This window comes from Mus musculus, chromosome 11 (assembly GCF_000001635.26).
Source record: "Mus musculus strain C57BL/6J chromosome 11, GRCm38.p6 C57BL/6J".
In the NCBI taxonomy this organism is placed as follows: Eukaryota; Metazoa; Chordata; class Mammalia; order Rodentia; family Muridae; genus Mus; species Mus musculus.
In genome coordinates, this window is record NC_000077.6 from 49,037,357 (window position 1) to 49,053,096 (window position 15,740).

General features: G+C 41.4%; 1 protein-coding gene across 1 annotated transcript; it reads right to left on the bottom strand.

The window, feature by feature from the left end:
• Positions 1-303: 303 nt before the first annotated feature.
• Positions 304-13,886, bottom strand: 9930111J21Rik2 (RIKEN cDNA 9930111J21 gene 2). The gene is made up of 3 exons (NM_173434.1): positions 13,792-13,886; positions 13,527-13,675; positions 304-2,462 (listed from the first exon to the last, which is right to left on the bottom strand). Exon 3 carries the CDS (start codon positions 2,437-2,439, stop codon positions 1,036-1,038), a length of 1,404 nt encoding a protein of 467 aa, NP_775610.1. The 5' UTR covers positions 2,440-2,462; positions 13,527-13,675; positions 13,792-13,886; the 3' UTR covers positions 304-1,035.
• Between the last annotated feature and the right edge of the window lie 1,854 nt (positions 13,887-15,740).

Consider the following 15,740-nt stretch of genomic DNA (forward strand, 5'->3'; position numbering starts at 1 on the left):
CCTAAAATGTAATGAAACAGAAAAAACCTCAATGAGATCCAAGAAAATACTGATGAATGAAATTAAAATGAATACATAAAATTTGTCTGAGATATTCAGAAATGTAAAAATTTTGAAATTAATCTTGAAAGTTCATTTATAATAAACACAACACACACACCAGAGAAGAAGGCAGAGTAAGAAGGTAGGAAGAAAAGAAGGTAGAGAGCAAGCAAGGAAGAAGCAAACAATTTTCATTAAGAAATAAAGGAAGTGAGATGCTCCAAAACAGACATGAAAGAAATCTCAAAGGACGCAACAAAAGATGCTAAGATCCCCGTGTTTATAGTTTATAAACTTTAACATTGTCAAAGTGTCCATACTTCAGAAAGTGATCTATAGACTCAATGCAATCTCAACTAGAACATCAATGCCAGTAAGAATAGAACTGGACTGTGGGATCATAAAACTCACATGGGAACACAGAAGACTGCAAATAGCCAAAACAATATTGATCAAAACCAACAGGGCTAGGAGTCACTACAATACCTGATTTCAAGGCATAGCACAGAGCCACAGTGACAAAAACAGTCCAATAACTGCATGAAGACAGACTCATGGACCATCAAGCTGACAGAAAGAGTGAACCCAGAAATATATCCATAACCATGCAGGCAACAGAATGCATCTACAGTCAGCCAGTATCTCAGCAAGGCTTCCAAATACTCATACTGCACAAAGGACACATTGTTTGAAGAATGGAATTGGGAAAACTGGGCATCAGCCAAGACTAAACCCTAACCCTCACCCTTCACGCTATACAAAAAGCAACCCTATGTGTCCCAAAGAGCTTACTGTAATATGGAAACCTTGAACATCTTAAAGGGAAACAGGTATGAAAAGCTTCATCAGATTGTCCCACATGGGGTCAGCAAAGCGTAGGATCAAAAGGGAACTGACAAGTAGCATGCCATCTAAGTGAAACACTTCGTAAATACAAAGCAAATAAACACCAGAGAAATGAGATGATTTACAACGAAAAGCCTTAGGAGTGCATCATGTAACAGTCTCACTAGAGAGGCCCCCGGATGTCAACAGGAGCAGAACATGGACATGACAAAGTTCGTCAGAGTCACTTTGAAACATTTCAATGAAATGAAATAGAAAGGTGCTTCCTGGACCAACTGGAAACACTTTGCCCACGGACTCCTCCCGATATAGAGAGGCCTTAGAGTTGAATGAGCTCACCTGCTCTGTGAAAAGCTCTTCTTTACTGAGGATAATTTTAACATCGCTCGCAACCGTGTCAATGAAATAATTTTGCAAATGGAAAACCTTTGAAAAGTAAGGATTTCCAATGTACTTCAATAGTTTCTCCGTTAAGGATGTATCTGGCTCATCTGAGAGCAAATGTGGAGACTTAATGTTTGCCTTGAGCTCCTCCAGTGTCACGTTCAAATCCTCAGCGATGTTTTCCAGTGATGCCTCATCCAGGCCAAAGGAAGATCTATAGTCATTCAAAGTCTGTTGCAACATCTCCATGTCCTTTTGGGTCAGTCCCAGGGATGGTATGGTAGCCCATGCTCTTGGCATTGTGGATTCCTTCCAGACCTTTTGTTTCAGCATATCCCTCTTCCGGTCTATGGTGGAATCTGTAACAATAGGCAAAGTGAGCATGAACATGTGGTGTTTGTAGGCTGGGAGCTGGCTCAGAAGGGTGGATTCCAGCTTTGGGAAGTCAAAGTCAGACACATCAAAGTTAGAGACTAAGAAGACTGGAGGCTCCTGGTGGGTAACTTCCTTAAGCATACTTGAAATGGTATGTCGAATCTGCTTTAATGTGTTCTCTCTGTTGAATCTCCTAGGATTACTCCGTTTTACAACCATTAAATCAAGATCTGTGTGGGTTCGAACAAAATAGAAACTCCTATTCATTTGCACAATGGCTTTGGCAAGTTCTGCGTCATTATGTTTAAAGCGTCCGGAAGAGACAATAATGAAGAAGTCATACTCCTCAAACTCGATTTTCTTCAGATAATCATGTGGTTGGAAGGCAGTAGATCCAATGCCAGGCAGGTCCCACAGTGTCACACTGGGAAACTTTGTGTAAGTGTATGGTGTTCTCTCAGTGGTTGTATGTACCACCCCTGTGGAAGCAGCTGCACCTTCTTCATCATCCCCCACTCCCTGGAGAGCATTGATGAGACTGGACTTTCCAGCCCCAGTCTCCCCCATCACTGCAATGTTCAGTGGGGCTTTCTCTATGCCACCCAGAGCACTGCTGATTGCAGAAACTGTTTCCTGAAGGTTTCCATCCTCTAGGGATGATTCAATGAAGGCAATTAATTCCTGAGACAGGATTTTGGTTTTCATCTTGAAATTCTGAAGATTTGTGCCAAAGCTGGAGGTCAAATCAGGATCCTCTTTTGGAGGGGGTGTAGAAGAGGAAGTCTGACCCATGCCTTGGACGTGTGTCGATGGTACTAAAGAAAGGAAAGAACCAGGATGGTTAACAAATGAGTTCAGCAAGAACAACCAATGGGAGAGCAGGGTCCAATATCGGCCCCTACATTATAATTAAGGACTTTCTCCCCTTCAATCAAATGTGCAGGACTTAACAGCACTTACTCCTGGCTTTAGGTTTAAATTTTGGTTTGACTCACACTCTTCACCTTTAACTATTATTTTCTTTCTCTCTTTTTAAATTATTATTAGGTATTTTCTTCATTTACATTTCCAGTGCTATCCCAAAAGTCACCCATACCACAAAGGGGACAACCCTGGAGTTAGAAGACCTAGGAAAGAGATCAGGAGACATAGATGCAAGCATCACCAGCAGAATATAAGAGAGATAAGAGAGAATTTCAGGTGCAGAAGATACCATAGAAAACATTGATACAACAGTCAAATAAAATGTAAAATGAAAAACGCCCCTAACCCAAATCAGCTAGGAAATCCAGGAGACAATGAGAAAAACCAAAGTTAAGGATAATCGGTATAGAAGGGAGTCAGGTTCCCAACTTAAAGGACCAGTGAATATCTTCAACAAAAATCATAGAAAAAAACTTCCCTAACCTAAAGAAAGAGATGCGCATGAACATTCAAGAAGCATACAGAACTCCAAATAGATTGGACCAGAAAAGTAATTCCTCTCATTACATAATAATTTAAAAACCAAACGCATTAAGTGAAGAATATTACAAGCAGTAAGGGAAAAAAATCAAGAAACATCTAAAGGTAGACCTATCAGAATTACATCAGACTTCTCACCAGAGACTATGAAAGCTAGAAGATCCTGGGCAGATGTCATATAGACCCTAAGAGAATACAAATGCCCACCCAGGCTACTATGCGAGCAAAACTCTTAATTACCATAGAAGAAGAAACCAAGATATTCCATGACACAACCAAGTTTGCACCATACCTTTCCAAAAATCCAGTCCCTCTAAGGATAATAAATGGAAAACGCCATCACAAGGAGGAAAACTACACCCTAGAAAAAGCAAGAAAGCAATCTTCTCTTAACATACCAAAAGGAAGATACTCACATAAACACAATTCCACCTCTAGGAATAAAAATAACAGGAAGCAACAATTTCTTTTCCTTAATATCTCTTAATATCAATGCACTTAATTCACCAATAAAAAGATAGAGACTAACAGACTGGATATGTAAACAGGACCCACCATTTTGCTGCATACAGCAAACCCACCTCAGTGACAAAGACAGACACTGCCTCAGAATACGAGGCTGAAAAATTTTTTTTCCAAGCAAATCATCCCAAGAAACATGCTGGAATAGCCATTCTAATATCAACAGCAACTTTCAAGCAAAAATTATCAAAAAGATAAGGAAGGACACTTCATACTCATCAAAGGAAAATCTACCAAGAAGAACTCTCAATTCTGAATGTCTATGCTGCAAATGGAAGGGCACCCACATTCATAAAAGAAACTCTACTGATGCTCAAAGCACACATTGCACCTCACCTAATAAAAGTGGGAGACTTCAACATCCCACTCTCATCAATGGACAGATCATGGAAACAGAAACTAAACAGAGCCACAGTGAAACTAACAGAAGTTATGAACCAAATGGATTCAACAGATATCTATAGAACATTTTATCCTACAACAAAAGGATATACCTTCTTCTCAGTACCTCATGGTACCTTCTCCAAAACTGACCATTTAATTGATCACAAAACAGGCCTCAACACATAAAGTTTGAAATCATCTCATGCATCGTATCAGATCACCATGGACTAAGACTTGTCTTCAATAGCAATAAAAACAATAGAAAGCCCACATACACCTGGAAGCTGAAGAATGCCCTACTCGGTGATAACTTGGTCAAGGAAGAAATAAAGTGAGAAATTATAGACATTTTAGAATTCAATGAAAATGAAGCCACAACACACACAAACTTATGGGATACAATGAAAGCAGTCCTAAGAGGAACACTCATAGCTCTGAGTCCCTCCAAAAAGAAACTGGAGAGAGCATACACTAGCAGCTTGACAGCACCTCTGAAAGCTCTGGAACAAAAAGAAGCAAGTACACCCAAGAGGAGCAGAAGGCAGGAAATAATCAAACTCAGGGCTGAAATCAACCAAGTAGAAAGAAAAAGAACTATACAAAGAATCAACAAAACCAGGAGCTGTTATTATTATTATTTTTTGATAAAATCAACAAGATAGATAAACACTTAGCCAGACTAACCAGAGGGCACAGACACAGCATCGAAATTAACAAAATCAGAAATGAAAAGGGAGACATAACAACAGGAACCAAGGAAATTAAAAGACTTCAGGTCCTACTACAAAACCCTGCACTCAACAAAACTGGAAATTCTTGATGAAATGGACGATTTTTTAGACAGATACCAAGTACCAAAGTTAAATAATGATCACATAAATGATCTTAACAGTCCCCTAACCCATAAAGAAATAGAAGCAGTCATTAATAGTCTCCCAACCAAAAAAAAGCCCAGGACCAGATAAGTTTATTACAGAGTTCTATCAGACATTCAAAGAAGACCTAATACCAATATCTTTAATCTATTCCACAACATAGAAACAGAAGGAACACTACCCAATTCATTCTACAATGCCACAGTACTCTGATACCTAAAGCACACAAAGACCAAACAAGGAAAGAGAACTTCAGACCAATTTCCCTTATCAATATTGATGCAAAAATACTCAATAATATTCTTGCAAAATGAATCCAAGAACACATCAAAACAGTCAGCCATCATGATCAAGTAGGCTTCATCCCAGAGATTCAGGGTTGGTTCAACATACGGAAATCCATCAATATAATGCACTATATAAACAAACTGAAAGAAAAAAAATGGTCACATGACCATTTCATTAGGTGCTGAGAAAGCATTTAACAAAATCCAACACCCTTCCATGACAAAATTCTTGGAATGATAAGGAATTCAAGGCCCATACTTAAACATAGTAACAGCAACATACAGCAAACCATTAGCCAACATCAAACTAAATGGAGAGAAACTGGAAGCAATCCCACTAAAATTAGGGACTAGACAAGGCTGCCCACTCTCTCCCTAGGTATTTAATATCATACTCAAAGTCCTAGCCAGAACATTTAAACAGCAAATGGAGGTCAAAAGAATACAGATTGAAAAGGAAGAAGTTAAAATATTACTCTTTGAAGATAACATGATAGGATACTTAAGTGACCCCAGAAATTACACCAGAGCACTCCTACAGCTGATAAACAACTTTAGCAAAGTGGCTAGATATAAAATTAACTCAAACAAATCAGTAGCTTTCCTGTACTCAAAGGATAAACATGCTGACAAAGAAATTAGGGAAACAATTTTATTTTTATTTTATTTTATTTTTGGTTTTTCGAGACAGGTTTTCTCTGTATAGCCCTGGCTGTCCTGGAACTCACTTTGTAAACCAGGCTGGCTTGATACTCAGAAATCTGCCTGCCTCTGCCTCCAGAGTGCTGCTATTAAAGGCATGTACCACCATGCCCGCTGCGAAACAAAATTCTTAATAATAGTCACAAATAATATAAAATACCTTGTCTAACTCTGACTATGGAAGTGAAAATCTGTATGACAAGAACTTCAAGTCTCTGAAGAGATAAACTGAATAAGATCTCAGAAAATGGAAAGATCTTCCATGCTCATGGATTGGCAAGATGAATATAGTAAAAATGGCTACTTTGCCTAAAGCAATCTACAGATTCATTGCAATCCCCATCAAAACCCCAACTTAATTCATCACAGAGTTAGAAAGAGCAATTCTCAAATTGTTGTGGAATAACAAAAAACCCAGAAAAGTAAAAACTATTCTCAACAATAAAAGTACTTCTGTGGGAATCACCATCCCTGACCTCAAGCTGTACTACAGAGCAATTGTGATAATAACTGCATGGGATTGGTTCAGAGACAGGCAGGTAGATCAATGGAATAAAATTGAAGACCTAGGAATGAACCCACACATATGGTCACTTGATCTTCGACAAGGGAGCTAAAACCATCCAGTGGAAAAAAGACAGCATTTTCTTTCTTTCCTATTTTTTTTTTCCCCCTGAGACAGGGTTTCTCTGTATAGCCCTGGCTGTCCTGGAACTCACTCTGTAGACCAGGCTGACCTCAAACTCAGAAATCTGCCTGCCTCTGTCTCCCAAGTGCTGGGATTAAAGGTGTGCGCCACCAAGCCCAAAAGACAGCATTTTCAACAAATGGTGCTGGCACAACTGGCAGTTATCATGTAGAAGAATGCGAATTGATCCATTCTTATCTCCTTGTACAAAGCTCAAGTCTAAGTGGATCAAAGAACTCCACATAAAACCAGAGACACTGAAATTTATAGAGGAGAAAGTGGGGAAAAACCTCGAAGATATGGGCACAGGGGGAAAATTCCTAAACAGAACAGCAATGGCTTGTGCTATAAGATCAAGAATTGACAAATGGGACCTCACAAAATTGCAAAGCTTCTGTAAGGCCAAAGACACTGTCAATAAGACAAAAAGGCGACCAACAGTTTGGGAGAGGATTTTTACCAAGCCTAAATCTGATAGGGGACTAATATCCAATATATACAAAGAGCTCAAAGAGCTGGACTCCAGAAATTCAAATAACCCCATTAAAATGGGGTACAGAGCTAAACAAATAATTCTCAGCTGAGGAATATCGAATGGCTGAGAAGCACCTGAAAAAATGTTCAACATCCTTAATCATCAGGGAAATCCAAATTAAAACAACCTTGAGATTCCACCTCACACCAGTCAGAATGGCTAAGATCAAAAATTTAGGTAACAGCAGATGCTGGCGAGGACGTGGAGAAAGAGGAAAACACTCCTCCATTGCTGGTGGGATTGCAAGCTTGTACAACCCACTCTGGAAGTCAGTCTGGCAGTTCCTCAGAAAATTGGATATAGTACTACTGGAAGATCCAGCAATACCTCTCCTGGGCATATACCCAGAAGATGTTCTAACTGGTAATAAGGACACATGCTCCACTATGTTCATAGCAGCCTTACTTATAATAGCCAGAAGCTGGAAAGGACCCAGATGTCCCTCAACAGAGGAATGGATACAGAAAATGTGGTACATTTACACAATGGAATACTACTCAGCTATTAAAAACAATGAATTTATGAAATTCTTGGGCAAATGGATGTATCTGGAGGATATCATCCTGAGTGAGGTAACCCAATCACAAAAGAAGTCACTTAATATGCACTCACTGATAAGTGGATATTAGCCCCAAAACTTAGAATACCCAAGATACAATTAGCAAAACACAAGAAAATCAAGAAGAAAGAAGACCAATGTGTGGATACTTCATTCCTCCTTAGAATAGGGAACAAAATTCCCATGGAAGGAGTTACAGAGACAAAGTTTGGAGCTAAGATGAAAGGATGGACCATCCAGAGACTACCCTACCCAGGGATCCATCATATAATCAGTCACCAAACCCAGACACTATTCCATATGCCAGCAAGATTTTGCTGCAAGGACCTTGATAACAACTGTCTCATGTGAGGCTATGCCAGTGCATGGCAAATACAGAAGTAAATGCTCACAGTCATCTATTTCATGGAACACAGGGCCCCCAATGGAGGAGCTAGAGAAAGTTCCCAAGGAGCTGAAGGGGTCTGCAACCCTATAGGTGGAACAACATTATGAAATAACTATTACTTCCAGAGCTCGTGTCTCCAGTTGCATATGTAGCAGAAGATGGCCTAGTCGACCATCATTGGAAAGATAGGCCCCCTGGTTTTGCAAACTTTATCTGCTCAAGTACATTGGAATGCTAGGGCCAAGAAGTGGGAGTGTGTTGGGTAGGGGAGCAGGGTCGGGGGAGGGTATAGGGGACTTTTGGGATAGCATTTAAAATGTAAATGAAGATAATATCTAATAAAAAATTGAAAAAAAAAGAATTGAAGACGCAGAAATGAAACCACACACGTATGGTCACTTGATGTTTGACAAGGGAGCTAAAACCATCCAGTGGAAAAAAGACAGCATTTTCAACAAAAGGTGCTGGCACAACTGGCGGCGTTTATGTAGAAGAATTTGAATTGATTCATTCTTTTCTCCTTGTACAAAGGTCAAGTCTAAGCAGATCAAAGAACTCCATATAAAACCAGAGACACTGAAACTAATAGAGGAGAAAGTGGGGAAAAGCCTCGAAGATATGTGCACAGGGGAAAAATTCCTGAACAGAACAGCAATGGATTGTGCTCTAAGATCAAGAATTAACCAATGGGACCTCATAAAATTGCAAATCTTCTGTAAGGTAAAGGACACTGTCAATAGGACAAAACAGAAAGCAACAGTTGGAAAAAGATCTTTACCAACCTTACATTTGATAAAGAGCTAATATCCAATATATACAAAGAACTCAAGCATTTAGACTCCAGAGAACCAAAAACACAATCAAACAGTGAGGTGTAGAGCTAAACAAAGAATGAGGAATACCAAAGGCCTGAGAAGCACCTAAAAAAAAGTTCAAGATCCTCTTACACCAGTCAGAATGACTAAGATTGAAAACTCAGGTGACAGCAGATGCTGGCAAAGATATGGAGAAACAGGAACACTCCTCCATTGCTGGTGCGATTGCAAGCTGGTACAACCAGTCTGGAAATCATTCTGGCAGTTCCTCAAAAAACTGGACACAGTACTACCTGAGAACCCAGCTGTACCACTCCTGGGCATATACTCAGAAGATGCTCCAACATGTAATAAGGACACATCTTCCACTATGTTCATAGCAGTCCTATTTATAATAGCCAGAAGCTAGAAAGAACCCAGATGGGTTTCAACAGAGGAATGCATAGAGAAAATGTAGTATGTTTACACAATGGTGCGGTACAAAGCTATTAAAACAGTGATTCATGAAATTCTTAGACAAATGGGTGGAACTAGGAAATACCATCCTGAATGAGGTAACCAAATCACAAAATAACACACATGGTATGCACTCACTGATAAGTGGATATTAGTCCAAAAGTTCAGAATACCCAAGATTCAATTCACAGACCATATCAAGCTCAAGAAGAAGTAAGACCAAAGATTGGATACTTTGGTCCTTATGAGAAGGGGGAAGAAAATATTCATGGGAGGAGATACAGAGACAAAGTGTGGAACAGAGACAGAAAGAAAGGCCATCCAGAGACTGCCCCACCTGGGGATCCATTCTATATACAGTCACCAAACTCAGACACTATTGTGGATTTTCAGTGCTTGTTGACAGGAGCCTGATATAGCTGTCTCCTGAGAGACTCTGCCAGTGCCTGACAACTACATAGGTGGATGCTCTCAGCCAACCATTAGACTGAGCTCAAGGTTCCCAAAGAGGAGCTAGAGAAAGGACTGAAGGAGCTAAAGGGGTTTGTAGCCCCATAGGACGAACAACAATATGAACCAACCAGAACCCCCAAAGCTTCCAAGGACTAAATCACCAACCAAAGAGTACACACGGAGAGACACATGGCTCCAGCTGCATATATAGCAGAGGATGACCTTGTTGGACATCAGTGGGAGGAGAGGCCCTTGGTTCAGAGAAGGCTGGATGCCCCATTATAGGGGAATGCCAGGACCGGGAAGCTGGAGTGTATGGGTTGGTGAGCAGGGGGTGAGGGGATGGGATATAGCGTTTTCAGTGGGGAAACCAGGAAAAGGGATAACATTTGAAATGTAAATAAAGAAACTATCTAATAAAAAATCACAGCTAGAAAAGTAGAGAAACAAAAAATATGGCTGGCTTAAGAAAATTAATCTACAGTTTCAATGCATTTTCTATCAACATTCTAATGTCACCATTCACAGAATTAGAAAAAAAATTAAATTTAGTTGAAAGTATGAAAGATCCCAGACAACACAAGCCTGAGGCAGGGAAAATACTCATGACATCACTGTCCTTGGTTTCAAGCTCTGCCTCAGAACCACATTAAGAAAAGCACATGGTATGGTCTGGATACCAGACATGATAAAAGCATGAGAGCTCAGATAATACAGACATAAACCCATAGGGCTACAAGCACCTGACCATTGTTTGTTTGTTTCTTCCCTTCTCCATGTCTCCTTTTTTTTTTTTTTCTTTCAAAGGATCTTATTGGATAAAGGACTTTCCTTTAAAACATGGTGCTCAAAACTCTGGAAAGAAACACACTTAAGAAGTAGGGATAGAGAAGATGCCCCAACTGGTAAGAAGGACACATGCTCCACTATGTTCATAGCAGCCTTATTTATAATAGCCAGAAGCTGGAAAGAACCCAGATGCCTCTCAACAGAGGAATGGATACAGAAAATGTGGTACATCTACACAATGGAGTACTACTCAGCTATTAAAAAGAATGAATTTATGAAATTCTTAGGCAAATGGATGGACCTGGAGGGCATCATCCTGAGTGAGGTAACACATTCACAAAGGAACTCACACAATATGTACTCACTGATAAGTGGATATTAGCCCCAAACCTAGGATACCCAAGATATAAGATACAATTTGCTAACACACATGAAACTCAAGAAGAATGAAGACTGAAGTGTGGACACTATGCCCCTCCTTAGAATTGGGAACAAAACACCCTTGGAAGGAGTTACAGTGACAAAGTTTGGAGCTGAGATGAAAGGATGGACCATGTAGAGACTGCCATATCCAGGGATCCACCCCATAATCAGCATCCAAACGCTGACACCATTGCATATACTAGCAAGATTTTATCGAAAGGACCCAGATGTAGCTGTCTCTTGTGAGACTATGCCGGGGCCTAGCAAACACAGAAGTGGATGCTCACAGCCAGCTAATGGATGGATCACAGGGCTCCCAATGGAGGAGCTAGAGAAATTACCCAAGGAGCTAAAGGGATCTGCAACCCTATAGGTGGAACAACATTATGAACTAACCAGTACCCCGGAGCTCTTGACTCTAGCTGCATATGTATCAAAAGATGGCCTAGTCGGCCATCACTGCAAAGAGAGGCCCATGGGACACACAAACTTTATATGCCCCAGTACAGGGGAACGCCAGGGCCAAATAGGGGGAGTGAGTGGGTAGGGGAGTGGGGGTGGGTGGGTATGGGGGACTTTTGGTATAGCATTGGAAATGTAAATGAGCTAAATACCTAATAAAAATGGAAAAAAAAAAAGAAGAAGTAGGGATAGGTAGGGGCTTTGCCAGGAGGGCTCCAGCTACTCAGGAAAGAAGGCCATGACTACAAGCAGGAGCTCATGGAAATTCAAAGCTTCTGTCCAGTAAAGGAAACAGACGAGGAAAGACAGTTTTTCCAGATGGGAGGGGATTCTTGTCAGTAGTTCATTCAACAGAAGATTAATGTTCAAAATATGCAAAGAATTTAAAACAAAAACCCTGATTAGTGAGAAAACAAACAGCCCAATCAAACCATGGGGCATGTAACTGAACAGAGTTCCAGAAGAAGAAATACAAATGGCCAATAAATGTAAATATTTCTTTAATGTGTTCAGTAGCCTCAGCCATTAATATATGCGAATTGTAGCCACTTTGGGATTTCATCTCACCTGAGTCAGAGAGGTTTGCATCAAGAGAGAAAATGGCAACAGATGCTGGTGTGGATGTAGCAGAAGGGGAGTCCTTATTTGCTGCTGTGGGGCTGTAAACAAGCACAGCCATTATGGGGTCAGTGACACCATTCCTGAGCATAGCCCAAAAGGACTCTATATCCTAGCACAAAGATATTGGAACATCATGTTCATTACTGCTCTAGTAATACCTGAGAAACGCAATCAGCTTAGATGATAAGTGGATAATGAAAATGTGCACAGAGACACAATGGAACTGGATTCATGCATAAATATAAATGCAAGTGTATAATTTTCAGACAAACTGGCAGAACTACTAAATGTTAAGTGAGTTCACCCAATGTCAGAAAGGCAAACCTGATGTTTTCACTCACATGTGGATTTCAGCTTCTCATTTTTAGGTATGTATATTTATGTTGTAGGAAGTGTTTGCAGAGGCCAGGAAACCGGAAGGAGGGCCATAAGAGGAATAAAAATAGCTTTGGGGGGGGGAGCTAGATAGTAGCATATATGGGATATTCAAGTGGACTTAAGAATAATGGGAACTGAGAGCTTCAAACCCAGAGGACAGCCAGAGAGCTGTGGCACAGGACTGGCTGTGGTGTGGCCAACCAAAAACCGTATGTATGAACAAGCTATAAGGAAATATGCTCCTTTCTCAAGTTCCTAAAAAACAAAATAAAGTTTGAACAGAGGTATCCTGAGTGGGTGAATGAAGCTGCTCCCAGAAGCTAAAGAAGATTCAATGGGAATCCCAGACTGAAGTGGGGGCTACTTCCCCATGATTTGCTGTTTATGAAGACTCCTCAACCCCCCTTCCCCAAACAGTTAAGGTATCATGAGTGCTGGTTACATTGAAAAGGGGAACTGAGAAGTTTGAAGAGAGAGGCTTCTCACAGTTCCCTTCTAGAAGAGGAAATAGCAGTGGGTGTTCTGGATAGCATTTTATCCTCATGGGGATAAATAAAATAGCTCCAGTATAGCTGGGTGTGGTGGAGCATGCCTTTAATCTCAGCCCTAGGAAGCAGAGAAGCAGAGGTAGCTGGATCTCCTTGAGATTGAGGCCAGCCTGGTCTACAGGTTCTAGGTCAGTCAGAGGCACACTGTGTGATCCAGTCTCACCCAAAACCAAAACCAAAATAACAACAACAAAAAAGCTACAACAACAAGTATCCTACACCAAAGAGGTTCCCGTATTGACTGTGAGGAATCTGGTCACACAAGCTGCCCTCTTTCTCCAAGCTCAAGCTGGCATCAAAAGATCAACAGGCTTAGGATGTGCATGTGACAGGGAAGTTTGTTGCTGCCTTGCTGGTGGGTTGGGGCTGCTCTTTGGTGCAGAACACAGAGAAGAGCCTTTCTGTGAACAACCCCTGAGTGACATAAGCCATGACCGAAGGTCCTCTGCACTGCTACCAGGAGACTATCTTTGATACCACAAGTAAGCACTCGATTTCTGGTCCAGCTGCACTTAGAACCCTTCAGGTACCTGTTCCTGAGCCGTGATGCCAGTGGCCCTCCTGTGATGTCACCTCCTTCTTCTCTGGGAGCAAGGTCACTGGGGTAGCTCTCTTTGGAATCCTCTAAGCTGGGATGTTCAGGAAACAGATCGATGCACAGTGTTGGTGTCTTGGTGCTCTGGAGAGAAGAACAGATGGGAAGCAAAGGCAGATGTTTTCATATTTCCTTCCAGATCTTAGTTCCCACAGACTTTGCTCTTTGTTCTGCAGTTCCTAGATCTGAATCTTACCTGCCTTGTCCTTAAAGGGAGGGACTGCAATGAGGGTAAGATTTAGTTTCTATTTCCAGACCTCTGTTTCTGGTTTACAGAGTTGGCTGAAAAGGTTTCACATCCTTCCACAGAGAGGGAGGTGGAGCTCTACTTAATTAGCCAACTCCAGGGCTTCCTGTGTGCTCCACCCAATACTTTGGCAGCCTAGCCCCGTGTTAGCGCTCCCATGCACCACTCACCATTCTGCTTCCCTACCTCAAGACCCTCTTTTCAGATGATGTCATCTATTACTGAGTCAGTACTGACTTTCAGACCCAGTGAGCCCATGGTTCAGTGATTGCAGACGCTTGCTGTAGCCCTGTCCTTTGCTTATTCTGTTGACATTCTTTCTGTCCTCTCTCTCTCTCTTTCTCTCTCTGTCAGTCTCTCTCTCTCTCTCTGTGTCTCTCTGTCTCACTCCCTGTCTCCTTGTTTCTCTCTCTCTGTCTTTCTCTTTCTCTGTGTGTGTGTGTGTTTGTGTGTAGGTGGAAATGTATGTGTAGATGCTGTCATTTCTCTGACATCATGCTCCTTATTTGGGGACAGACACACTCACTGACTCACTTCACCGATTAGGCAAGGGTGGCTGACAGGTGAGCTTCAGGGTTCTGCCCCTCTCCTTGCTCAGTGCTGGAATTACAAACTCACTCCACTATGCCTGACTTTTACGTGGATTCTGGTGTCCAATCCATAACTTTCTCTTTGAAAGATGTTACTTACCACGTGATTATCTCCCTAGCCACTCGTAGAAAAATCCACGGAGATGGTGATCACTGTGATTAATGTGTTAAGTTCACTGTGCATGATTTTGTAAAAACTAAAATTATTTTTCACCTGTATAAGCTATGAAAACGTTGCTTCCACTTTCTACTTTGTCAGCTGGCCAGTGAGTCACAAGATGAGGCAAGCTAACTGCTGAGCTTCGTTGTTGTGTGAACTGCTTGCTTGAGTGGCTGAGGGCCCTGCTCGAGGTCTGTTACAGAATCAAAGCTTGCCCACACCCAGATAGGATTAGAGTTAATTTGATCCCCAAATAATAACTGTGGTTTTTCCCTCTATAATTCTTTGGCTAACAATTGCTGGAACATTACTTAGAGAATTCTGTTTGGTTTGGTCTTGGTCAGTCTTCTTCCTAATAAAACACTTCTAATTAATAAAAACAAAACTCCAGTCAGACTAGTGATTTGTCTGAACGATCACAGACCCATAGTAGCACATAGGAATATGCTGGTGCAAGGAATAGCTCTGGATTAGCCTCCTGTCCCTACAGTCTGTGCCTCTGTGGTTAGGAAGTCTGTGTCTGGTATGGCCAGGACTGGGGTTGGTGAGAGTGGCTTTCAATTTAATGCTACCTTGGAGTCATTTTAATAGAGAGTGGACTTCTGCGTGGGATCAGAGACTGGTACTTACAGTGAAAATGGAGAAAACACTTCTCATCCAAATGTGAGCAAGGGACAGGGAAGATGAGCCATGGAGCTCTCAGAGGTTCAGGGCAGCTCTGCAGTTCATAACCCTAACATCTACTGGCAGGATTTTACTAGAAAGGGGGTGGGTAGAGAAGAGTAGGATGGAAGTGTGTGTGTGTTTAAGAGAGAGAGAGAGACAGAGACAGAGATGTAGACAGAGAGACAGAAAGAGAGACAGAGACAGAGAGAGACAGAGAAAGTCAGAGATGCAGAGAGGGACAGAGAAACACACACACACTGAGGGATCATGTATGGACAAGAAGAACTAGAAGCACTGAAACTGACTAGTTTAACTAGAACCTTCCCACCAGAGTAAGCCATAAAAGCTGAGAGTCCCTCTCAGACTAATGAAGCTGAGCTGCAGAGAAGACTCAGCATCCAGACCAGCTTCCTGGAAGAAGCAGAAACCCAGTGAGCTGCCTGGAAGAGGGTTAGAGCAGAAGCACTTGTAAAGGATGCGCTCTGA